Source organism: Pituophis catenifer, unplaced genomic scaffold (genome assembly GCF_029215685.1).
Source record: "Pituophis catenifer annectens isolate HBS135680 unplaced genomic scaffold, rPitCat1.0.hap2 SCAF_1, whole genome shotgun sequence".
Lineage (NCBI taxonomy): Eukaryota > Metazoa > Chordata > Lepidosauria > Squamata > Colubridae > Pituophis > Pituophis catenifer.
Window position 1 is genome coordinate 2,104,169 of NW_027256881.1, and position 27,232 is coordinate 2,131,400.

The 27,232-nt window shown below is 44.0% G+C and overlaps 1 protein-coding gene across 1 annotated transcript in view; it reads left to right on the forward strand.

Annotated features, from left to right (window-relative positions):
* The window catches only part of BCAS3 (BCAS3 microtubule associated cell migration factor), a 464,753-nt gene that overhangs the window by 387,634 nt on the left and 49,887 nt on the right, over positions 1 to 27,232 (forward strand). Inside the window, exons 20-22 of the mRNA XM_070931996.1 lie at positions 2,263 to 2,363; positions 6,895 to 7,091; positions 11,014 to 11,111. Coding sequence (XP_070788097.1) covers positions 2,263 to 2,363; positions 6,895 to 7,091; positions 11,014 to 11,111 — 396 coding nt within the window. The remainder of the gene's footprint in view (positions 1 to 2,262; positions 2,364 to 6,894; positions 7,092 to 11,013; positions 11,112 to 27,232) is intronic.

Here is a 27,232-nt window from a genome sequence, read left to right on the forward strand (position 1 = left end):
GAACCGGTAGCAGACATTTTGAGTAGTTCAGAGAACCGGTAGTAAAAATGCTGACTGGCCCCGCCCCCATCTATTCTCTGCCTCCCAAGTCCCAGCTGATCGGGAGGAAATGGGAATTTTGCAGTAACCTTCCACTGGAGTGGGGAGGGAATGGGTATTTTACAGTATCCTTCCCCTGCCACGCCCACCAAGCAATGCCACGCCCACCAAGCCACGCCCACAGAACCGGTAGTAAAAAAATTTGAAACCCCCCCACTGTCCCGTAATATTATCCCACCTTTAATTTCAGGTCTTCCCAGTGGCAAACCAACCTCTTGATCCTTCTGGGTATCTGGTTTAAGAAGTTTTTCACACTATTCTACTTTTTTTTTTTTCTTCCCCCAGCCACCATATTTTTATTTTCTTATATATCTAAAATGCCCGTCAGTGCTGCAGTACGTTTGTTCGAGAAGCCAGCTGCTGCCGGGATGTGAGTCTTCTGCTCCCACCTGCCAAAGGGATCTCGGCCAACTTCATTGTCGAGGCAGCTTCAAAATTGGGTTGCATTAGCATCAAGGTGACTTGAGGCTTAGCGGTTCCCGGGCCTAATGGCTTCTGAGGAGTAGTTTTGTGCAAGTCCTTCAACCGGCGCTTTTGCGTCTCGTGAAGTGGAGGCGTTTCAAACAAGAGGGAAGGCTGCAGCCGATGCTAAGTGACAGGACTTGGCCAAGAGTGCAGCGACCTTGTAATCGTTTTGGAAAACCGTTTTCCAAAGCAGCAGAAGGCAAGACAAGAAGCAACGGATGGAAACTAATCAAGGAGAGAAGCAACCTGGAATTAAGGAGAAACTTCCTAACAGTGAGGACGATTAACTCAGCGATTGCCACCAGAAGTGATGGGTTCTCCATCACTGGAGGTTGCTGGAATTGGGTACATCTAGTCTAAAGAAGAGAAGGACTAGGGTTGACATGATAGCAGTCTTCTAATATTTGAGGGGCTGCCCCAAAGAAGAGGGAGTCAAGCTATTCTCCAAAGCAGCAGAGGGCAGGACAAGAAGCAATGGATGGAAACTAATCTAGGAGAGATCCAACCTTAGAACTAAGGAGAAATTTCCTGACAGTCAGGACAATTAATCAGTGGAACAGCTTGCCACCAGAAGTTGTGGGTGCTCCATTGCTGGAGTTCCAGAGGTGCTTTTTTTCAGGAGGCAACTGGACTTTGTTTTTTCTTTTGAAGACGTTTCCCTTCTCATCCAAGAAGCTTCTTCAGCTCTGATCGGATGGTGGGGAATGGAAGGATTGATATTCCTTGCAGACAGCTGGTCATTTGCAGCCTTTTAGAGCAGTGTTTCTCAACCTTGGTAGCTTGAAGATGGGTGGACTTCAACTCCCAGAATCCCCCAGCCAGCAGCGCTGGCTGGGGGATTCTGGGAGTTGAAGTCCACCCATCTTCAAGCTACCAAGGTTGAGAAACACTGTTTTAGAGGGTCGTTGAGGCCACTCGGAGGCTTATCTGTCCTCAGGGTCACCTGAGTGGTGCTAATGGTTCCTGTAGTCCGCAGTTTTTCCTCCGCAAGGAATATAAGTCCTGACTGTTGAAAGTTACAATGGTACTGAAAAAAATGACTCACGGCTGTTTTTCACACTGACGACCAGTTGCGGCATCTGGTCGTAAGGATCATGTGATCAAAATTTAGGTGCTTGGCAACTGGCACATACTTATGACTGTTGCAGAGTTCCTATGGGTTATGGGATCATCTTTTGCGACTTTCTGGCAGGCAAAGCCAATGGGGAAATCAGATTCACTTAACAACCGTGTTCCTAATTTTTTTTTTCTATTTATTTATATGCTGCCCTTCTCCGGAGACTCAGGGCGGCTTACAATGCGTTAAGCAATAGCCTTCATTCTTTTGTATATTTATACAAAGTCAGTTTATTGCCCCCACAAACTGGGTCCTCAATTTACCTACCTTAGAAAGGATGGAAGGCTGAGTCAACCTTGAGCCTGGCGAGAATTGAACTCGCAGTAATTGCAGACAGCTGGTGTTAAATTACAGTGCTCTGTCTGTTGAGCTATCCAGGCTAATTTAACAACTGCAGCCAAGAAAGTTCATCCAATGGGGCAGAGCTCGTTTATCAAATGTTTCACTTAGCAACATAAATTTTGGGGCTGAATTACGGTCGTAAATCGAGGACTCTCTGTGTGTCCTTTTTTTCTTTTTTTTACATTCTCTTAATTGTGTCTGATTTCTTTCTTCCCTCGTCTCTGTTTTGCCCCCCACAGTAGTTCCGCTGGGAAGCCCAGGACCGATCACCCGCCATGAATCCTACGACAGCTTAGCTTCCGATCACAGCGGACAAGAAGACGAGGAGTGGCTATCCCAGGTAACGGTTTGCTGGATTGTCAGAGTGATGGATTGCAAGAGCCATTAGAAAAAGAACTATGGATTTGTTCTGATATGTTTATTGGCCGCCTATCTCGCCTGGGGCTACTCCAGGCGGCTTACAACAATTAAAAAGGAAGAAATGAAAAGAGTGTAAGCAAAGCAGAAGTAAAGCAATAGAACAGAATAAACAGAGTTGGATGGGACCTTGGAAGTCTTCTAGCCCAACCCTCTGCTCAAGTAGGAAATCCTATGCCCGTGATGGCGAACCTATGGCACGCGTGCCACAGGTGGCATGCAGCGCCCTCTCTGTGCACACGCGAGCTGTCTCCCCAGTTCAGCTCCGCCACGCGTATGCGCGCGTTTCCCACCAACCAGCTGATTGTCGGGTCTCTGCCCTGCATGCACGGGGTGCATGCGGGGCGCATGCGCAAAGAGCGTGTGTGGGGCGGATGTGCAGGGACGCTCGTACATTGCATTATGGGGATTCGCTTTGGGCACCCGGCCCAGAAAAGATTAGCCATCACTGCCCTATGCCATTATAGAAAAAATGGCTGTCCTATCTCTTCTTAAAAACTTCCAGTGTTGGAGCATTCACAACTTCTGGTGGCAAGTTGTTCCACTGATTAATTGTTCTCACTGTCAGGAAATTCCTCCTTAGTTCTAAATTGCTTCTCTCCTTGATTAGTTTCCACCCGTTGCTTCTTGTCCTGCCCTGAGGTGCTTTGGAGAATAGCTTGACTGCCTCTTCTTTGGGGCAGCCCCTGAGATAATGGAAGACTGCTATCATGTCTCCCCTAGTCCTTCTTTTATTAAACTAGACATACCCAATTCCTACAACCGTTCTTCATATGTTTTAACCTCCAGTCCCCTACATCTTATTTACCTTATAATACAATAAAATAAATAAAACAATAAAGTCAAATAACATAATAAAATATAATCTCAGTATTTGAGGAGCTGCCACAAAGAAGGGATCAAATTATTCTCCAAAGCACCTGAGGGCAGGACAAGAAACAACAGATGGAAACTAATCAAGGAGAGAAGCAACCTGGAATTAAGGAGAAACTTCCTAACAGTGATAACAATTAACCAGTGGAACAGCTTGCCACCAGAAATTGTGAATGCTCCAACACTGGAGGTTTTTACCAAGAGACTGGACAGTCACTTGACCGAAATTGTACAGGTTCTCCTGCTTGAGCAGGGGGCTGGACTAGAAGACCTTCAAGGTCCCTTCCAACTCTGTTCTATTCTAGAATAAATATAAATAAAATAACAATAAAAAAGGGTCTGTCAGTCCCTGGAAAGGAGAAAAGGTGAGAAATTCTTTGGAAGAAGCACTGAAGAAGCTTCTTGGATGAGAAACGAAATGTTTCTGAGGAAAAAAATTTTTAAAAACCCAAGATAATCCCGCTGCCTTTTGTAAAAAGCACCTTTGGTACAACCACCACCTGCTCAGTGACTAAGACAACAAGCTTGTCGATCAGAAAGGTCGGCAGTTCGGCGGTTCGAATCCTTAGTATAGCTCTCCTTCGTGAGCAGGGGGTTGGACTAGATGACCTCCAAGGTCCCTTCTAACTCTGTTACTGTTACTAATGGAGACTCTCCATAGACATACGTCCAGGTTAGAGTTAGTTAGAGTTAGATTGTTTGAATGTGCCCAGTGTTCCTTGATGCGGAACCTACTGGATTCCTCTGGAATCTTGTTTCTTCCCCCCCCCCAAAAAAAAATGGAATCCCATCCGCTCGGGAAGAACATTCAGGAACGTTTTGTTAAGCCTCGGCATCACCTCCACACTCGCACAGAAAAAGAGCTCGCCATGCGCCAGTCACTTTTCAGCCGAAAGCCCGCAGCGTTTTGTCTGTTCTTCCAGATGGAAGTGTTACCGCCGGTACTCCCATTGTGACAAAGGGGACAGAGCCCTTCGCCCCCGCTTCTCAATTAGGGAAGTGGGTAATGCGTGCTGTCATCGGGGAGGAGACCACAATATGTCGGTCCCGTGCGTTTCAGAGCGGGGATGGGGGCAGGGTGACTGGGAACATCTGCCTTCCTCGTCTTTGCTGGAATTGCAGAAGCATCTGTTTACCTCTCGGCTCTCGGGAGCGGATGGCGTGGGTCTCCACGTCGGCAGCATGCTTTTTCGTCGTGGGCCTGATCGGCATGGCAAGTGCGCAAGAGCTCGTATGCGTCAGGCAGATGGCTTGTGGCGCCCTCACGAAAGAGCGAAGCCTTGACGGCACGCGGAATGGCGGCCTTGCTCTTCCCCCCCCAGCCTTGAGAACAGTTACAGAAATACAGAATAACAGAGTTGGAGGGGACCTTAGAGGTCATCTAGTCCAACCCCCCCCCCCTTGCCCAAGCAGGAGACCCTACACCATTTCTGACAAATGGCAGTCCAATCTTGAAAGCCTCCAAGAAGACGAAAGGCCACGTTGGAATACACACACACACACACACACACACACAAACGGTTGTGGGGTTGTTGTTTTTTGTAATACAATTAGTTTATCCATCTTACAAAATTTTCAATACAATTTTTTTTAATTATCTTTTTGATCTTTTAAAATTTGAATCTCTGTTTCTGTTAGTTAAGCATTGGTCAAACAATCCCATGTTGAAAATATTCTGTTTCTTTCTTTTCTTTTCTTTTAAGTGTTAATCTATCCATCTCAGCACATTCTAATATTTTTTATGACATTTTCATCTGTAGGGATCGCTTCATTTGTTTCATTGTTGTGGAACAGTATAACAAAACATTATATCACAATTCTTATTTCTAATTCTAATTCTATTCTATTTTATTCTATTCTTATTTCTATTCTATTCTATTCTTATTTCTATTCTGTTCTTATTTCTGTTTTGTTTTATTCTATTCTTATTTCTGTTTTGTTTTATTCTATTCTTATTTCTAATTCTTATTTCTAATTCTAATCCTAATTTCTAATTCTTATTTATTCTATTCTAGTCTTTTTTCTATTCTAGTCTTATTTCTATTTTATTCTAGTCTTATTTCTAATTCTAATTTCTAATTCTTATTTCTAATTCTTATTCTATTCAATTCTTATTTCTGTTCTTATTTCTATTCTATTCTATTCTATTCTATTCTATTCTATTCTATTCTATTCTATTCTATTCTATTCTTATTTCTAATTCTAATTCTTATTGTATTCTATTCCATTCCATTCCATTCCATTCCATTCCATTCCACTCCACTCCACTCCACTCCACTCTATTCTATTCTATTCTATTTTCTCTTCCCCCTTCCCCTTCCTTGTTCTTTCCTTCCACTCTTTTCTTCCTTTCCTTTCCTTCCCTCTTCCTTCTCTTCTCTTCCCTTCCCTTCCTTCTTCCCTCCCTATTCTATCCTATCCTATCCTATCCTATCCTATCCTATCCTATCCTATCCTATCCTATCCTATCCTATCCTATCCTATCCTATCCTATCCTATCCTATCCTATTCTATTCTATTCTATTCTATTCCATTCCATTCCATTCTACTGCATAGACTGTGTTGGTTACCAGTTTGTTTCTGGATCAAATTCAAGGTGCTGGTGGTGTTCTAGAGTCCTAATTAGCATGGGATATTATTTTAGGAACCCCCTCTTCCCAATTTCATTTGCCTATCCCACTAGATCTAACAGAATGGGCATGTTTTGGGTCCGTCCTCTAGGGCAGGGGTTCCCAACCCCTGGGTCGCAGCCCACTACTGAGCCACAGTCTATTCACAACCACAACCACAACCACAACCACAGTCTATTCACAACCAGCCAACTAGTTGAGCTGTGTGTGCAATGCGCGTGCACTCCAGCCCTTCGCTTGCATGAACCAATTCCTCTTTTTCCACCCCAGCTGGGCTACTAAGCCTAGGGAACTACATCTAGGTGGCCTTTTCTGTTGTGTGGAACCTTTTCCCCTGCCGCAGGTGAAGTTGTTCTCATCTCTTCTAAGTGTCTGTGGAGATTCCCAGTCATCCAGGTCATGGTTGTCCCAAAGGTGCTTTTTCAAGAGGCAACTGGACTTTCTGGTTTGTCTTTGAAGACGTTTCGCTTCTCATCCAAGAAGCTTCTTCAGCTCTGACCGGATGGTGAGGAATGGAAGGAGTTATATTCCTTGCAGACAGCTGGTCATTTGTATTCTTTTGGAGAGCCGTTAAGGCCACCTGGAGATTTGTCTCTGTCCTCAGGGTCACCTGAGTAGTGCAAATGGGCGTGAAAGGACTGTGTTGTAGAAGGCTCCATGCCCATTTTCACCACTCAGGTGACCCTGAGGACACAGATAAACCTCCAAGAGGCCTCAACGATCCGCTAAAAGGATGCAAATGGCCAGCTGTCTGCAAGGAATGTAAATCCTTCCATTTCCCAACATCCAGTCAGAGCTGATGAAGCTTCTTGGATGAGAAGCGAAACGTCTTCCAAGAAAAACCAGGAAACCCAGTTGAGTCTTGAGAAAAGCACCTTTGGGACATCACTTCTAACCTTCTGAAGGTCTCTCAAGACCTGGTGATGCATTGTTCGGATGCTCTTCTTCCAGGTGGAAATTGTGACACACACTGGACCTCACCGCCGCCTCTGGATGGGCCCGCAGTTCCAGTTCAAGACTATTCATCCTTCAGGCCAGACCATTGTGATTTCCTCCAGTTCTTCCGTGCTTCAGTCCCACGGGCCCAGCGACACCCCACAGCCTCTCCTGGATTTCGACACCGATGATTTGGATTTGGACAGTCTCAGGTTAGAGTGTTCCTTTCTTTTTTACCAAAGACTCGTTCCCTATAATCACCTCAGCATTATAGACTTACTGTTGTGACCCAGGCCCAAGTAGGTATCATCAGACGCAATCAGTTTGAAACAAACAGACTTTATTAGAACAGCTGAGAATGAACTCTTTCTCAGCGTAGTCCAAACTAATTCAAAACAAATTCTTCATAACACAATCCTTCAGCCTTATCACCAACCTTGGTCTAATTAGGCAACTTGCCAAAGGCTTTTCTTGGCAAAAGTTCAGAAGCAGAAGACGCCGACAAGAAATAAATGCAGCAAGACAAGAAACAAATCTATCAACGTTGTTTTCCGACAAAGAGCCCAAGAGCCGTTGCTGGTCTTTTAAGCCTTATGGGAGGGGCCAATCATCTCCTGGCCTTACTCCCAAGTCGTCCTTTTTGCTTTAGCTGCTCCTGCCTCCTGGCAGCTCTTCTCATACGTGCACTAGGAACAGGCTCCTCCTGTTCCTCTGCCTCTCTATTGTCAGCCTCTGGAGGCTCCAGAGTCCGCGCATCGCTCCCAGAGGCCCCATCTCTGCCTCTGACGCAGAGCCCACATCCAGGCCTTCCCCAGCCTCCAGGACTGGCCCCTGTTCTTCCTCAGCCTCATCGCTGTCTGACTCCGCTGCCAGCTCCGCAGTCTACTGGTGGACCACAACACTTATAACCATTTGTTTCATGACCATTCAAACTTAAAACAGTGCTGAAAAATGTGACTTGCGACCATTTTTCACACTTAATGGTTGCCGTATTCCTGTCGTCACGCGATCTAATTTTCAAATGCCTCGATATGGCATTTTCCGTCTGAACAGAAGAGTCTCTCAAACCATCAAGGTATTCCGGACAATAAAGAAAAGGTCCTGAAGAGTGGAAAAATTGATGATGAAGTTTCGTTCTCCGAGCTTGTGGGTTGGTTTCCGAACATTTCGTTACCAGGCTAGGTAAGAGGGTCGGTGGAGTTTAGGGGATGCCAGCGTTCTTCCGTTTAGAAGGGCTTCAGGTGTGGGTGTGTCAAGGGAGGGTCTTGTGATGGATCAGCTGTGAGTCATCCGTTCAATTGGAGCAATGCAAAAATAACTGGCCACATTACCACACTTGTGAGTTTATCGAAGCCCGACCCTCCACAAGCAATCCCATCAACAGACACACTGACCTACAACCAGCCTACGGACCCCTCAGGCCCAAATCAACTGCCAACCAGAGACGGCACCGACCACACAACCAACCCACGCAACTCTCCACCCCACCAGCAGTTCACCTCCCAATGACCCTGACCTGATGTAACCTCCCCGTCACAAGGCTCTCACTGATGACTCACACCTGAGCCATCACAAGACCCTCACTTGGCACACCCACACCTGAAGGCCATATAAACAGAAGAGCACTGACACCCTCTGAACTCTCCTGAAGATGTTACCTAGCCCGGTAAAGAAACGTTCGGAAAGCAACCCACAAGCTCGTAGAACGAACCTTCACCCTTATCCTACATCCGAGCTACAGATATTCGCCATTCTTGCAAAGTGTAAAAAATTTGCCAGTCCAGGATTACTGGACAGTCCATGAGCCACAGTGGCGCAGTGGTAAGAGTGCAGTACTGCAGGCTATGTCTGCTGCCTGCCGGCTGCCTGCAATTTGGCAGTTCAGATCTCACCAGGTAGGTAGGTAGGTAGGTAGATAGATAGATAGATAGATAGATAGATAGATAGATAGATAGATAAATAGATAGATAGATGATAGAAGATAGATAGATAGATAGATAGATAGATAGATAGATGATAGATAGATAGATAGATAGATGGATGATAGATAGATAGATAGATAGATAGATATATAGATAGATAGATAGAAGATAGAAGATAGATAGATGATATAAGGTGATAGATAGTTACGAAGGTAGGTAGATAGATGATAGATAGATAGATAGATACTAGATAGATAGATAGATAGATAGATAGATAGATGATAGATAGATAGATAGATACAAAGATAGGTAGATAAATAGATGATAGATAGATAGATAGATAGATAGATAGATAGATAGATAGATAGATACAAAGGTAGGTAGCTAGCTAGCTAGATAGATAGATAGATAGATAGATAGATAGATAGATACGAAGGTAGGTCGGTAGGTAGATAAATAGATGATAGATAGGTAGATAAATAGATGATAGATAGATAGGTAGGTAGGTAGGTAGATAGATAGATAGATAGATAGATAGATAGATAGATGATAGATAGATAGATAGATACAAAGGTAGGTAGATAAATAGATAAAAGATAGATAGATAGATAGATAGATAGATAGATAGATAGATGATAGATAGATGGATAGATAGATAGATACAAAGGTAGGTAGATAGATAAATAGATAGATGATAGATAGATAGATAGATAGATAGATAGATAGATAGATAGATAGAGATAGATAGATACGAAGGTAGGTCGGTAGGTAGATAAATAGATGATAGATAGATAGATAGATAGATAGATAGATAGATAGATAGATGATAGATAGATAGATAGATAGATAGATAGATAGATAGATAGATAGAAGATAGATAGATGATATAAGGTGATAGATAGTTACGAAGGTAGGTAGATAGATGATAGATAGATAGATAGATACTAGATAGATAGATAGATAGATAGATAGATAGATAGATAGATAGATACAAAGATAGGTAGATAAATAGATGATAGATAGATAGATAGATAGATAGATAGATAGATAGATGATAGATAGATGGATAGATAGATAGATACAAAGGTAGGTAGGTAGGTAGCTAGATAGATAGATAGATAGATACGAAGGTAGGTCGGTAGGTAGATAAATAGATGATAGATAGGTAGATAAATAAATGATAGATAGATAGGTAGGTAGGTAGATAGATAGATAGGTCGATAGATAGATAGATAGATAGATGGTAGATAGATAGATAGATAGATAGATAGATAGATACAAAGGTAGGTAGATAAATAGATGAAAGATAGATAGATAGATAGATAGATAGATGATAGATAGATGGATAGATAGATAGATACAAAGGTAGGTAGATAGATAAATAGATAGATGATAGATAGATAGATAGATAGATAGATAGATAGATAGATAGATAGATAGATACAAAGGTAGGTAAATAGATAAATAGATAGATAGATAGATAGATAGATAGATAGATAGATAGTTAGATAGATAGATAGTTAGATAGATAGATAGATAGAGATAGATACGAAGGTAGGTCGGTAGGTAGATAAATAGATGATAGATAGATAGATAGATAGATAGATAGATAGATAGATAGAAGATAGATAGATGATATAAGGTGATAGATAGTTACGAAGGTAGGTAGATAGATGATAGATAGATAGATAGATAGATAGATAGATAGATACTAGATAGATAGATAGATAGATAGATAGATAGATAGATAGATAGATAGATACAAAGGTAGGTAGATAAATAGATAGATGATAGATAGATAGATAGATAGATAGATAGATAGATAGATAGATAGATACGAAGGTAGGTCGGTAGGTAGATAAATAGATGATAGATAGATAGGTAAACTGCCAGCAGTTTGATCATGACTGGCTGAAGGTTGATTCAGCCTTCCATCCTTCCGAGGTCGGTCAAATGAGGACCCAGATTGTTTTGGGGGAGGAGGGCAATAGGCTGACTCTGTAAAACCGCTTAGGGCTGTAAAACACTGTGAAGCGGTATATAAGTCTTAAGTGCTATTGCTATTGCTATTACTTACTGTAGCTCAGTTATTGCGTTCTGAATTTGGGTCCAGATCGTTGTGGTGCCTTTGTTTTTTTTTTGTGCTGTTTGCCCCCACGGCACCATTTTCAACAAGCTGACCCTTCAACTGACCATGGTTTGTCTTTTTTAGAATCCAGCCTGTCCGTTCTGAGCCTGTTAGCATGCCCGGGTCATCGCGCCCAACTTCTGATCTACAGGGAGGGACTTCAGGAACTGATGCCACCTCAGGTAGGAAAGGGTCTATCAGACCTACGTTTTTTTTTTTTTAATGTGTTCACGATTAATGCACATGGATTTTCCGTTGATAAAATGTTCACGAGCGTAAATCAAATGGAAGGTAATTTTGTGGATGGACAAAATAAACGACTTCGTTCCGTTGTGGCTTGAAGGCATGGGATTACTGCTTGGAGAAATTTGAAATTGAGACCGTTCCCGTCTCTTGTTTAGGCATGCTGAAAGTAACCATGGTGTCTTTGTGGTCAAAGGACAATGCCTAATTGGCGATGGTATTGATCGGGGGTATCGATAACACCCGAACATGGAAGGAACATTGAACTAGCTAAGCTGAATTGGATATATATCAGCATGTCTTCTGAAGTGTAGCCAGTTCTGAACTGCAAGGAAGTAGCTGATTTGGGACAACTTTATGTGAATTGTTGAGCTCCGTTGGGCGAAGGGATGGTCCCGTTTCAAGCTGATCTCCTCCAAAGGCTTGTTTCGTTCCGACTGGATGTAAGGTGTTGGTTGTAAGTTGGCTAAGGGAAGGAGAACCCTTTAAGCCCAGTGGTGGGATCCTCCCCATTTAACAACCGGTTCGGTGATCGTGGGCGCGCCTGACGCGCAAGTGTGCGCAGTTTGAAGAAATCTTCACTTCCGCGTTTTCTTCAGAGGAGAAACACAGCTGAGACGCGGCTATCTGCTCTGCCGCGAGAGTCAGCTGAGAAGATAAAGGTAGGAAAATAGTGCGGGCGGGCCCATCTGATCGTCGGGACGCACCAGTTTGCTCCCAGCTGATTGTCGGAGCTACCGATTCGCCAGAACCTGTCCGAACGGGTAGAATCCCACCCCTGCTTAAGCCCCATGTGACAGAAGATTGCTTGGGTAAGGAAAAATCTCAAAAGTGATCGGTCTTTGAGAGGGAATTGATCCGCTAAAGCAAAAGTCACCAACTGGTGATCCATGGACCACTGGTAGTCCGCGAGAAAATTTTGGTGGTCTGCAGAAAAATTATTTGCATTTTTTATATTGCACTAAATCAGGAGTTCTCAAACTACGGCCCCTGGGACAGATACTTGCAATGAACGTTTGTGTTGCTGCAGAGAGTCTCCCCCTTTGGGGTCTTTTTGTGTGGGTCTGAGGGGGGCAGAAATTCCGACTTGGGGTCTGCTTCAGGGTGAAGGCTGGAGGGAAGCATCACTGATGGCAAAGAGCCGGAGGGCTTTCTTCCAGTGGGACTGCATCATGGCTTGGAACTGGCTGACCATCTCAGCCCGCTGAGCCTCCAGGCGCCGGTACCTGGCCTTGTACTCCCGCCGATCTTCCCTCTGCTTGGAAAGCCTATGCTCCTAGTCCTCTGTGAGGTGCTTCTGCTGAGCCTCCTTTGAACTGTGCCAGCTGTTTTGCCAACTCTTTCTCGTGGTGGCTGCTTAGCTCCAACAACTGCTTCCCGTTGGGGCCCTAAGGAGCCCGGGTGGGCAGGCGAGGAGTAAGTGGGAGGGGAGGGGCAAGTGAAGGCCGGCGAGGCACCCCTCAATGCGAGTGACATCGAGTTGGCCACGCCCACTCCAGTCACATGACCACCTAGCCACGCCTACCCAGCCGGTCATTAGGCAGATCATATTAGTGGTCCGCGGGATTTAAAATTATGAATTTAGTGGTCCCTGAAGTCCGAAAGGTTGGGGACCCCTGCTCTAAAGTATGAGACATTGAACAATGATGAAGGTTCATTTCCAAGAGTGGAGGGGATCAGAAATCTAATGGCCGTTCTCCAAGAAACCTGGAATGATTCCATACATCCTGCTTTGGCATCAACCACAAAATAATAATTTGAATGGAAACCCTTTGACCTTGGTTGCCTACTTTGTTGTTGTTCCATCGTTAAGTCATGTCCGCTTCTTCACGACCCCATGGAACGTATCACGCCAGGCCCTCCATTCCTCCACTGTCTCCCGGAGTTTGCCTAAATTCACATTCGTTGCGTCGACGACAATATCTTAACCATCTCATCCTCTGCCATCTGCTTCTCCTTTTGCCTTCCCTCTTTCGCCACATCTGGGTCTTCTCCAAGTTGTCCTCTCTTCTCCTTTGGTGGCCAAAGTCTTTGAGCTTCAGATTCAGGATCTGTCCTTCCAAAGAAGGTTACCTATTTAATCTGATTTAATTCAGATTAAGAAACCAGTGGTTTAGAATGTGCCAAAATGGACAGATTAACAAAAGAAATTAAAGAAAAAGAAGAAACAGACTATTATAGAATATGGAATAAATGGTATAAATGGCTTAAGGCTAGAAATAAAGAATAATAATTATTAGGGGAGAAAATTAGAAGTACAAAAAATATATATAACAAATGTATGGAGTGGAATAAAAATGTATATAACAAGAATAATAATTGCAGAGAAATGTACAAAGTTAAGCTTGTTAAAGCTAAAAAACAGATTTTTTTTAGGGGGGGGAAAGGACAATGGGGGGGGGAAATGAAGAAATGAAGACATAGGGGAAGAAAGATAAAATAATAGAATGAAGACCACAAAGAAACAATGCTTAAAAATGATAAGATATGTATATGTTGTAGGTTATGTGAATATCATATATGTGTTATAATAAAATCACAAATTAAAAAAAAAAAAAACCGTTTCCGTTAAACGGTTGCACAAAATGTTATTTTACGCAGGAATCTTCTTTTCTTTAAAAAAAAGTGATATGCAGGTAGGTAGTCCTCGACTTACAACAGTTCACTTAGTGTCTGTTCAAAGTTACAACAGCACTGAAAAAAGTGACTTATGACCGTTTTTCACACTTAACGACCACTGCAGCATCCCCCAGGGTCACTTGATCAAAACGCAGACACTTGGCAACCGGTTCGTATTTATGACGGTCGCAGAGTTCCCGGGGGGGGGTCACATGATCCCCTTTTTGCAACCTCCTGTCAAGCAAAATCAACGGAGAAGCCAGATTCACTTAACAACAGTGTTACTCACTGTTCTGCCCCAACTACGGACCCCAAAGAACGCAGCACACACAAAGTCTGTACAAACCTTAGTTTACTAAATTAAATCAGTCTTTTACAAATAAAGGCTGTTAATTAACTTTCTTAACAGGCTACAAGAATCCAAAGAATAAATAATCGTAATCTTACCATGGTTGGCAGAAAGCCCAAAAGCAATTTGCAGGAAACTGATAAAGAGAACTAAGATCAGGATGCAAAGGAGAGTGAATGAAGTTGTTCCCTGCAAATTGCCTCAGTCATCCTCCTTCCTTAAATAGGCTAAGGGAGTGGCCAATTAGCCCCAAGCCTTACTCTCGAGGAGACCTCCTCCTGAGGAGCCACTCCTGCCTTTTGGCAGCTCTGCGCGGCCGTGCATCGAGGAGAGGCTCCTGCTCTTCTTCCTCTTCACCCATGGAAGCTTCTAGAGGTTCTGAAGGCCCTGGCTGAATCCCCGCCTCTGGCAACACATTTTCTCCAGCCTCCTCACTGTCCGACTCGAGCGCCAGCTGCACAGGCTGCCGGCACAGCACCACACCAGCCTCCTCGCTGTCGGAATCAGCTACGAGCTGCACAGGCCGCTGACGGGCCACAACACTCACTTAACAACCGCAGTGATTCACTTAACAAGTGACAAGGAAAACGACTTGTAAAATGGAGCAAAAGTCGTAAAATGGAGCAAACCTCACTTAACAGATGTTTCACTTTGCAACAGAAACGTTGGGCTCAATTTTGTGGGCGTAAGCCGAGCACCGCCTCTATCTCTAAAACTAGAAAGTTGACCTTCTCTCTCTTAAAACATGTCGTGTCCGTTCCTCTTTATTTTTTAACGTTGCTGATCATCAACTCTTCAGCAAGGGCTCTTATCGCCGGGCGATCCTCACAACTCTCGCTGGCCTAAGGTTAGGTAGGAGAACAGGACTTTGCAGGTTCTTTGGCGCTTGGCTGGGGATGATAGATCTGTCCTGATAGGCCCGTTTCCGTAATGCACTGTTCTCGCGTTTGCAGCATTTACTCAAGGGCAACTACAGGGCCATTTGACTTTTAAGATTAAGACTTCCAGAGGTTTTGGCCAGGGCTGGATTTATCTTTTCTTTGCCTCCCCATCCCCACCCCTCCTAACAAAATTGCTCATAAGTGGAGTTATTAAACACACAACATTAGTAAAAACACTTGGGGCTGGAGGAGGGTTTTAATCTTCAGTGGTTCGGAAATCCCTGGAGCCCCGTGATTGAATTGAGGTTTAAACTGTCAAAGGGAACGGAACCACAGAGAGAAAATTGATTTGTGCAAGTTGTCTAAACAGGGCCGAGAAGGGGAAAGCAGCCACCATATTCTCTCTCTCTCTCTCGCTCTTTCTCTCGCTTTCTTTCTTCCTCTTTCTTCCTCTCTCTCTGTCTCGCTATCTCTCTTTTTCTCCCTTTCTTTTTCTTTTTCTTTCTTTTTTTCTCTCTCTTTCTCCCTATCTCTCTTTTTCTCCCTTTCTTATCCTTTCTCTCTCTTTCTCTCTCTTTCTCTCTTTTATCTCTCTTTCTTCATATCTCTCTCTTTCTCTCTCTTTCTTCCTATCTCTTTCTCTTTTTCTCTCTCTTTATTTCTCTCTCTTTCTTCCTATCTCTCTTTTTGTCCCTTTCTTTTTCTTTCTCTCTCTTTCTCTTTCTCTCTCTCTCTCTCTTTCTTATCTCTCTTTTTCTCCCTTTTTCTTTTTCTCTCTCTTTCTTTCTTTCTCTTTCTCTCTCTTTCTTCCTATCTTTCTCTCTTTTCCTCTCTCTTTATTTCTCTTTCTCTTTCTTTCTTCTATCTCTCTTTCTCTCTCTCACTCTCTCCCTATCTCTCTTTTTCTCCCTTTTTCTTTCTCTCTCTTTCTCTCTTTTATCTCTCTCTTTCTTCATATCTCTTTCTCCCTTTTCCCTCTTTATTTCTTTCTGTTCCTTCCTGTCTCTCTCTCTCCCTTTCTTCCTATCTCTCTTTTTCTCTCTTTCTTTTTCTTCCTCCCTCTTCCTCTTTTCTCTCTCTCTTTCTTAACTCTTTTTCTCCCTTTCTTTTTCTTTCTCTCTCTTTCTCTTTATTTCTTTCTCTTTCTTTCTTCCTATCTTTCTCTCTTTCTCTCTCTCTCTTGCTCTCTGTGGTTTCTCTCTCTCTCTCTCTCTTTCTCTTTTCTCTCTCTTTCTCTCTTTCCGTCTGTCTGTCTTTCTCTCCAATCTTTTCTTGAAAGCCTCCAGCCAATGGAGCACCCACAGGTTATTCCACTGATTAATTGTTCTCACTGTCAGGAAATTTCTCCTCCTAGTTGCATCTCTCTTCAACAAGCTCCCCCCTCCCCCCATTTCAGTCTGTGCCTTTTCAAATAGGGACAAACCATACTCTATGTACCCACCCCGGAGACTCTTAAAATATTGTCTCTGCAGAATGGGGCGATTTCCAAAGTAATCTGTTTGTAGTACCTTATCCCATCCTGCTTATGCTCCATCCTATCTTTATTCTATTTCATCTCTTTAAAGTGAACGTTCACCCTTGCAAGGTGGCCGAGGTTTATCATAAAACAGAGATCTCTCCCTCTCTCTCCCCCCTCTCTCCCCCCGCCCTTCGATGGAGTCTTCAGATCCCCACAGCTTTTAAAGCCACCTAGATCCAAGATTCCAAATTTCACGAGAGATCTCAATGAGACTTGCCACAAGCGTGCCATAAACTCCCCAGATCGAAATTGCCGACATGCTGCAACATTTGGGTGGTACCAGAGGTGGGATTCAACCAGTTCGGGCGAATCGGTAGGTAAATTCTGTGAAGCCGAGGTGGCGCAGTGGTTAGAGTGCAGTACTGCAGCTACTTCAGCTGACTGCTAGTTCAGCAGATCAGCGGATCAAATCTCACCGGCTGAAGGTTGACTCAGCCTTCCATCCTTCCGAGGTGGGTAAAATGAGGACCCAGATTGTTGGGGGCAATATGCTATTTAGTATACTGTCTTTGGTGTAAGCCGCCCAGAGTCCTCGGAGAGTGGGCGGCATAGAAATATGAATAATAAAATAAATAAATAAATAAATAAATAAATAAATAAATAAATAAATAAGCCCACCTCTGGGTGTCACGCACCGGTATGTTTTGTCACCTCTGCCTGCCCTGGTCTGCCACTTGTGAACGCAGCTAAGCCAACTTCGGCAGGATGCCAACGATGCCATCTCCTTCCTCTGCTTGTCAGCGCCCACATGAGACAGCCAGCTGTCTCTCCTAGGGGCAGAAGGCAGCTCTCTGTTTGAAAAGATCAGCAGGGTGAAGCAGGAAAAGCAAAAAGCTTCAGATACACGCAGACCTCAACTTAATCGCCACAATTGAGCCCAACATTTCTGTCGCTAAGCGAAACACATGTTAAGTGAGTTTTGCCCCATTGAACGACTTTACGGGTTTTGCTCCCTTTTAGGACTTTTTCCTTGACCCTGGTTAAATGAAACACTGCATTAGTAACACGCTTGTGAAGTGAATCTGGCTTCCCCCCACCTCCCCCATTGACTTTGCTGGTCAGAAGGTCGCAAAAGGGAATCACATGACCCCGGGACACTGCAACCGTCATAAATGTGAGTCAGTTCCCAAGCGTCTGAATTTTTGATCATGACCATGAGGATGCTGCAATGGTCGTTAAGTGTGAAAAACAGGCCTAAGTCACTTTTTTTTTTCAGTGCTGTTGTAACTTTGAACGGTCACTAACTGAACTGTTGTAAGCCGAGGACTACCTGTGTTCCCCTCAGCAACACTGGAATACCGACAGAAGAGAATATTGGTAGCTCAGGGTTGGTCTTTGGGGTCCTTGGTGCTCTCTGAGCTTGATTATTTTCTTGCAGGCATCTCGTGACCCAACTAGGTAACATCACCAGTGCTAGAAGGAGTGTGGTGTACAGAGCGGAGGAGGCGGGTCCTCCGTGCTCTCTGAACATGGTGGTTTTCTTGCAGACGTTTCATGACTAAACTAGGTAACGTCATCAGAGAGCACCAAAAGACTGCAGGACTCCGTCTCACTTGTTCATACTCTCAAATTGTAATGCTTGTACTTTAATCAGCCAACACAACATTCTCCAAATCTTATGCGTGCGATTTTTGGTGACGGGTTGCTTTCCTTCATGGTGCATAAACCGCTTTCACACAACAACACACACATACACCCATTTCTCCTTTTCCTGATCCAGAACTGACTTACACATTTTGGGGGATGAATCTGAGCCCCCATCTCCATTCTACCCCTCTTTTTTTTTTCATTGGCCAGGTGATTTTTGATATAATGGAATAACAGAGTTGGAAGGGACCTTGGAGGTCTTCTAGTCCAACCCCCTGCTTAGGCAGGAAACCCTACACCACTTCAGACAAATGGTTATCCAACATCTTCTTAAAAACTTCCAGTGTTGGAGCATTCACAACTTCTGGAGGCAAGTTGTTCCACTGATTGTTTTCACTGTCAGGAAATTTCTCTTTAGTTCTAAGTTGCTTCTCTCCTAGATTAGTTTCCACCCATTGCTTCTTGTCCTGCCCTCAGGTGCTTTGGAGAATAGCTTGACCCCCAAATCTTCTTTGTGGCAGCCCCTGAGATATTGGAATATACTGCTATCATGTCTCCCCTAGTCCTTCTTTTCATTAAACTAGACATACCCAGTTCCTGCAACTGTTCTTCATATGTTTTAGCCTCCAGCCCCCTAATCCTCTTTGTTGCTCTTCTCTGCACTCTTTCTAGAGTCTCCACATCTTTTTACATCGTGGCGACCAAAACTGAATGCCGTATTCCAAGTGTGGCCTCACCAAGTCCTTATAAAGTGGTATTTTTTTGGTCCCTTCTTTGTCCTCGTTCCTTGCAAACCTTTATTTATTAATAAAAGGCAGGAAACAGTTAAGCGGCATTAAAATAGAAGCTTCCTGATCCAAATATGGGTGGTTTTTTTTTCTCTCTCTCTCTCTCCTGCCTAAAGTCTTCCTTATCGTTTTCCTTGTACAGTAAATATTCTGCTTTTCCTGCCGAGGCTGCCAAACCCCCACCCCCCCACCCCAAAATGGCTTTAACTGGTTCTTTACGATGGCCACTTTATTGGAAAGTCAGTCACCACCCACCACCCCCGTCTGTACATTTGCCGTTTGAAAGACTCGAGGAAGGTGAATAGGTCATAAATTTTTACTATCCCTCCCCAAACCAGGAAGTGATTCTTCTCTTACGACCCATTGCAAGCCTTCTACTCTTTGCCGAAGATGCTTATCTGTCTCTTTGATGGCTTTGGGCCTCGGCAGATACGCTTCGCATGGCGCCTTCCCTTATCGAGGCTCTTATCGCTTGGCCCTTCGGACGAGTTTGCGAGAGAGTTGTGGGGTTTTTTTTTTTTTTTTTTTCATCTTTAATTGATTTCGTAGCACATTTTATACCCCTCCGCCCCCTTCTCCTCCCTCCCTCCCTCCCTCTCTCCCTCCCGCCAAACATGGAGGGGAGGCCCCGTTTGACACAATGGCGGAGTAATTGATTAGACTGGGCTGGATTTGAGATATGTATATGTGTGTATATGTGTGTGTGTGTGTGTGTGTTTTTTTTTTTTAATGTAACCGAGTTATGAATTTTTATGATCGGGAACAAGGAAGGGTAATTGGTTGGAATGCAAAAAACAAGGAAGAATTAAAAACCTTCTTTTTTCTTCAGTTGACCAAGTTATCCAGCTAAGCATCTTTGGGATTTGTTAAGTGAGTTTTTCCCTATTTTAACCTTCTTTCTTGCCGCAGCTGTTAAGTGAATCACTGCGGTTGTTAAGTTAGCCACACGGTTGTTAAGTGAATCTGGCTTCTCTGTTGACTTTGGTTATCATAAGGTCGCAAAAGGAGATCACATGACCCCGGGACACTGCAACCGTCATAAATAGGAGTCACGCAGCCGAATTTTGATCACGTGACCACGGGGATTCTGCAATGGTCGTAAGTGCGAAAAAGGGTCATAGGTCCCTTTTTTCAGTGCCGTCGTAACTCTGAACCGTCACCAAATGAAGTGTTGTAAGTCAAGGACTACCTGTATAGAATAACAGACACACTCTGGCTGATGGTCTATAGCAGAGGTCCTCAAACTTGGCAGCTTTAAGACTTGTGGACTTCAACTCCCAGAATTCTCCAGCCAGCATAGCTGGCTGGAGAATTCTGGGAGTTGAAGTCCACCAGTCTTAAAGCTGCCAAGTTTGAAGACCCCTGGTCTATAGAGATTCTCGGTCATCCAGGTCATGGTTGTCCCAAAGGTGCTTTTTCAGGAGGCAACTGGACTTTTTGGTTTTTTTCTTTTGAAGACATTTTGCTTTTCATCCAAGAAGCTTCTTCAACTCCGACTGGATAGTGGACGACTGAGAATCTCTACAGTCTTTTAGCCATGCAATTTGGGATGAACCCCCCCTTTGAATGGCGGTGGGAGTAGGAATGGAGTTCCAGAGGAAAAAAAACGGCAGACTACAGGAACCGTTTGCACCACTCAGGTTTCCCCGAGGACACAGATAACCCTCCAAGTGCTTCAACGACCCTCTAAAACAGGGGTGTCAGACACAAGGCCCATGGGCCGGAATTGGCCCCCGATGTGGTTGGACCCAGCCCGTGGGGCCATCCTGGAAAATGTAAGGGCCCAGCCCGCGTCGCTTCGTCCCGGTCTACCCAATGCAAAGAGGAAACATGCCAGCAGTTTGGGGAGTGGCGTTAAGCTGGCCTTGCCCACCCAGTTGGCCACGCCCACCCCGTTGGCCACACCCAGTGAGTGGTGTCAAGCTGGCCACGCCCACCCAGTCGGCCACACCCGAGATCAACCACAGCCCTGATGTGGCCCTCAATGAAATTCCAGCTGTCTGCGAGGAATATAAATCTTTCCATTCCCTCACTATTCTGTCAGAGCTGAAGAAGCTTCTTGGATGAGAAGCAAAACCTCTTCAAAGAAAAAAAACCCAACCAGAAAGTCCTGTTGCCTCTGGAAAAAGCACCTTTGGGAAATCCAAGTGGCCTGAAAGACTCTCTAAAAAAGGATGCAAATGACCAGCTGTCTGCAAGGAATATAAATCCTTCCATTCCCCCACCATCCAGTCAGAGTTGAGGAAGCTTCTTGGATGTGAAGTGAAACATCTTCAAAAGAAAAAAAACCCCAGAAAGTCCAGTTGCCTCCTGAAAAAGTCTCTGGATGATGGGATCTGCAGCCTGCCCGTTTTGCTTCGTCTGTTAGATCAGGGCTGGGGAAACTACGGCCCCATTAGGACTTGTGGACTTCAACTCCCAGAATGCATGCATGGCTGGCTCAGGAATTCTGGGAGTTGAAGTCCACAAGTCCTAAAGGGGGCCACAGTTCCTCATCTTCTGTGCTGGATTATATTATAATAATGTCGATGGTACGGCTGGAGAAGAGCCACCTACGAAAATGATGGTGCTGGTGCATCAGATAGTTTAATTACCTCAGTGGGACCAAAATTGCTGAAAAAAATACGAGGAATTAGAGAACAGGCCGTGACTTGACTGGGCCGAACCAAAGGAAAGGCATTTCGGGGAGGGTGGGGGCATGGAGACTTTATAAAAGTATATAAAATTACACATAATGTAGAGAAAAGATACTCTTTCCAGCTTCTAATGTATATCCCAGCATCGTCCGGTGAAATTGATTTAGCAGGATAGCCAAGACCCAGGCCTAAGAGGGATTTCTTTGAGCAGCGGGTAATAAATTTCGTGAATTTACGGCCACAAAATGGGAAAACAGATGCATGTTAAACCTTTGTGGGTTTAAAAGAGCAACCAGCAGATCCTAAGGCCACCCCTCCAAATTACTTCCCGTTATGGCTCTATGCAGGGAGTCCTCGAGTTACGACCTCAATGGAGTCCAAAGTTTCCATTGCCAGAAAAGACAGTTATTCTGCCCCATTCTACAACCTTTCTTGTCACCGTTGTTAAGTGAATCACCGCAATGGTTAAGTTAGTCACACGGTTGTTAAGCGAATCGTGCTTCCCCATTGGCTTTGCTGGTTGCAAAACGGGATCGCATGACGCACGAACTCTTCAACCGCCGTAACTATGAAACATTTGCCAAGCATCTGAATTCTGATCATGTGACACGAGGATGTTGCAGTGGTCATAAGTGAGAAAACGGTCATAAGTCTCTTTTTTTTTTTGAATGCCATTGTAACTTTGGACGGTCACTAAACAAATGGTTGCAAGTTGAAAACTACCTGCATATATAATTCATCAAGATTATAAATCAATTATAAGACAGGTGGTCCCCGACTTAAGACCACAATTGAGCCCACATTTATGTTGCTAAGTGGGACGTTTCTTAAGTGAGTTTTGCCCCATTCTACGACCATTCTCGCCACAGTTGTCAATGGAATCACTGCATTTGTGAAGTTAGTAACACGGTCATTAAAGGAATCTGGCTTCCCCCTTGACTTTGCTTGTCAGAAGGTCGCTATAAAGGAGATCACATGACCCCTGGACATACAACTGTCATAAGTACATGCCAGTTGCCAAGCCTCTGAATTTTGATCACATGACCATGGGGACGCTGCAACGGTCAGTGTATGAAAAAGGGTCCTAAGTCTCTTTTTCCAGTGCCCTGCTAACTTCGAACGGCCACTAAAAGGCCACTGTTGTAAGTCGAGGACTACCTGTACGAACAAGCAAATAGAGGATTTTATTTTGTTGTCCTGCAGCTCTAAGGTTAGGTGAGGCATGTCCTTTGTGAGTGGGCACCCAGAGAGACGCTGGGGTGGCGCCAGGGCCGTCCCCCGCTGGGCTCGCAAATGGGTTTATGGCTCTGGAAACGTGACAGCAACGATAGCATCAGAAATGTACACTCATAAAATTTTGTGAAGGGAACAAGATTTGCCTTTAACTTCATCAGACATCAGCAGCCAGAAAGGTAGTAGACACAGTTCTTAGAGGGGATCCTAAAAGGAGAGGAGGAATTTTTTATTTTTTGTTTAAAAAAAAAGTCACACTGGGTGCATCAGGATAGTAAATTCAACTCCGACAGGTAAAGCAATGATCGTAAAATAGGCCGAAATTACCGACACGTAATTGGAATGCAACTCGAAGCATTTCTTGGTCCTTAAAACAGGTAAATGCAGGTTGGAAGCAGGAAGTTGGAGGCAAGAAATTTGCCTGCATTTGAAATCATTGAACTTTTGTGGAAAAAAATGTATATAGGTAGTCTTCGACTTACGACCAGAATATCATTGCACTGATGATGTTACCTAGTTGGGTTATAAAACGTCTTCAAGAAATCCACCAAGCTCAGAGAATATCAAGGATCCCACAGTCCTCCTCCTCCTCCTCCTCTTCCTCTCCACAAATCCCACTCACTTCTAGCACTGATGATGCTACCTAGTTGGGCAATGAAATGTCTGCAAGAAAACCACCAAGCTGAGAAGGTCAAGGACTGCACAGTTCAACCCTGAGCTACAAATTTGCACTTCTGTGAATACTACTTCTATTTTCCTTGAACATTAGTATTCAGCTTCTGTTCATTGCAGTCACTGAGAATGGCAAGCGGTATCATTTAAAACTGTGGACCTCCAAACACCGTTGACAATTGCAGCGCCTTGATAAGACCACACTTGGAATACTGTCTGCAATTTTAGTGGCCATGATGTAAAAAAATGTTGAGATTTCTAGAGTGCAGAGAAGAGCAACGAAGATGATTAGGGATTTGGAGGCTAAAACAACGATTGAACTGGGTATGTCTGGTTTAATGAAAAGAAGGAGTAGGGGAGACATGATAGCAGTCTTCCAATATCTCAGGGGCTGCCCCAAAGAAGAGGAAGTCAAGCTATCCTCCAAAGCACCGGAAGGCAGGACAAGAAGCAATGGGTGGAAATTAATCAAGGAAAGAAGCAACCTAGAACTAAGGAAGAATTTCCTGACAGTGAGAACAATTAACCAGTGGAACAACTTGCCACCAGAAGTTACGAGTCTGCCAACACTGGAGGATTTTAAGAAGAGATTAAACAGTTGTTTGTTTGTTTGTTTGTTTGTTTGTTTGTTTGTTTGTTTGTTTGTTTGTTTGTTTTATTAGATTTATATACCGCCCTACTCCCGAAGGACTCAGGGCGGTGAACAGGCACAAAATAAAATACATTAATACAAAATTTAAAAGCGGAAATAAAACCAGATTAAACAATTTAGCCCGAGACAAATTTAAAAGATCCCAATAATTTAAAAACAGATTTAAAATTTTCAATTTAAAAGAAAAGGGGGAAAAGGTTATTTGTCTGGAATAGTATAGGGTCTCCTGCTTGAGCAGGGGGCTGGACTAGAAGACCTCTAGGGTCCCTTTCAACTCTGTAATTCTGGTCACTGACATGTTTGGAGAGCCTGCTGCATTCACTTTTCAACTTCCCCCCCCACCCCAACCCCCTAAACAAGCATGAAGGTCCTCATTATTATCAGGAAGATTAAAATATGGATCCGACTTCCCTTCCCCGCTCACCCCTCCGCTACTGTTCCTTAGATCGGCAGAGCATGGAGGGAGGGGGAAAAAAGCCTGAATGAAGCCACTGTTTGCAACAACCAGCCTTCCTGATACCATCCAGGTAATTACAGGTTCAGGTGAAGGGTTTCAGGGCATCTTAATTACATGTCTCTGTAGCCCAGCAGGGCCCTATGGGGCAGCAGCAGCTCCTTGCCAGCCCAGCCTGCTTATTGAGAGCAACAGGTTCCCTTTGGCGTTCTCAACCCCGGGTAACTGGAAACCAGTGGCCGCCGCTAATCTGGGACCGGCGGCGATAAGAGCTCCCCAGGAATTCCCCAGTGCTCCTGGCTTCTGTCGGCTGGCTATGCATTCACACACCTCTCATACCTGAGAAGGACTCAGCTTTCTGGGCTTACGGACTCAGCAGATGACTCCAGAGTCTGAATGTAGTAGAGTAGAATATAGAGTAGAGTAGAGTAGAGTAGAGTAGAGTAGAGTAGAGTAGAGTAGAATATTGAGTAGAGTAGAATAGAATAGAATATTGAGTAGAGTAGAGTAGAATGTTGAGTAGAGTAGAATAGAATAGAATAGAATATTGAGTAGAGTAGAGTAGAATATTGAGTAGAGTTGAACATTGAGTAAAGTAGAATATTAAGTAGAGTAGAATGTTGAGTAGAATAGAATAGAATAGAATATTGAGTAGAGTAGAGTAGAATATTGAGTAGAGTTGAATATTGAGTAAAGTAGAATATTGAGTAGAGTAGAATGTTGAGTAGAGTAGAATATTGAGTAGAATAGAATATTGAGTACAGTAAAGTAGAATATTGAGTAGAGTAGAGTAGAATAGAATATTGAGTAGAGTAGAGTAGAGTAGAGTAGAGTAGAGTAGAGTAGAGTAGAGTAGAGTAGAATAACAGAGTTGGAAGGGATCTTGGAGGTCTTATAGTCCAACCCCCTGCTTAGACAGGATATCCCTTGAGGGATAAAAAAAAATAAGCAAACAGCATTGGATTTTGGAAACTTTACCCAAGGATACAGCTAGTCCTCGACTTACGACCACAACTGAGCCCGACATTTGTCGTTAAGTGAGACATTTGTTGAGTTGCGTTTTGCCCCATTTTTTACAACCTTCTTGGCAAGTCACTCATATTTATGACGATTGCAGCATCCCGGGGTCATGTGATCCCCTCTTGCGACCTTCTGACAAGCAAAGTCAATGGGGAAGCCAGATTCACTTAACAACCGTGTGGCTAAATTAACAAGTGCAGTGATTCGCTTAACAACTGTGGCAGGAAAGGTTGTAAAAGGGGGCAAAACCCACTGAACAACTGACTCACTTAGCAGCAGATATTTTGGGCTCAGATGTGGTCGTAAATCAAGGATTACTTGTACATAGGTCCTTTTAAAAGGTGTTAAGGTAAGCCAAACTCAATTTTGGAGAAGTATTTTGGCACATAAAATTCTTGGCTTCCCTGCAAGTATATACAATAACATCGTTCTACCTCAAATGTATTTGACCTAACTTGCCAGAACAAACATTTCTCCTTAGAGTATTATGGTTGGTCAGAGCAATTAATACAGAGCTAAATCTGGCTCTTTGTAAGGCCTTGTAACTTACTACAGCTTTCTTCCTTATGCCATCCATCTGGTAAACTCGCAGGATTCGTCTTTCTCGCCATGTACACGTATACATCCAAACTACACTGTCTTGTTTCTCTGTGTCATATAATATATGTGGGTCAGGGGCAGAGGTGGGTTTCAGCAGGTTCTCACTAGTTCCGGAGAACCAGTAGCGGAAATTTTGAGTAGTTCGGACAACCGGTAGTAAAAATTCTGACTGGCCCCACCCCCATCTACTCTCTGCTTCCCGAGTCCCAGCTGATTGGGAGGAAATGGGGATTTTGCAGTAACCTTCCTCTGGAGTGGGGTGGGAATGGAGATTTTACAGTATCCTTCCCCTGCCACGCCCACCATGCCACGCCCACCAAGCTGTGCCACGCCCACCAAACCACACCCACGGAACCGGTAGTAAAAAATGTTGAAACCTACCACTGGTCAGGGATAGTATTCACTTACCTTCGCTACCGGTTCGCAAATGTGAGAGCGCGCGCAGAGCCTTTCGTGCATACGCAGAGCGTCAAAAACGGGACGTGGTGACATCCGGGCGGGTGGGTGGAACCTCCTGCAGCTGCCGCTACCGTTTCGCCCGAACCAAATATAACTGGCCGAATACCACCACTGATGTGGGTATATGCCAGCGGTGGGTTTCACATTATGTTACTATCGGTTTGCCCCGCGTGTGCGTGCTCACTTCATTCATATGCTTTGCTTACGCATGTGCCTTACGTGCCTAAATAGATTGGCATAGAGCCGGGGTGGCCCACCCACAATTTCCGCTACCGGCTGAATACCAATTCTAGTCTATGAATAATTCTAATTTTGTTTTGTTTTGTTTTGTCATGTTTCTGTAGTGTATATTATATAGTGTATTATCGGACATAAATACAATCGAGAGAGTCCAGAGATATTTTACGAGAAGAGTCCTCCACTCTTCTAACTGCAATAAAATACCTTATGCCACCCGACTCCAGATTTTGGGCTTAGACAACTTAGAACTACGCCGACTTCAGTCAGACCTAAGCGTAGTACATAAAATTATCTGCCACAATCTCCTTCCTGTCAATGACTACTTCTTCCAGAGTTGAAATCTAAAATTTG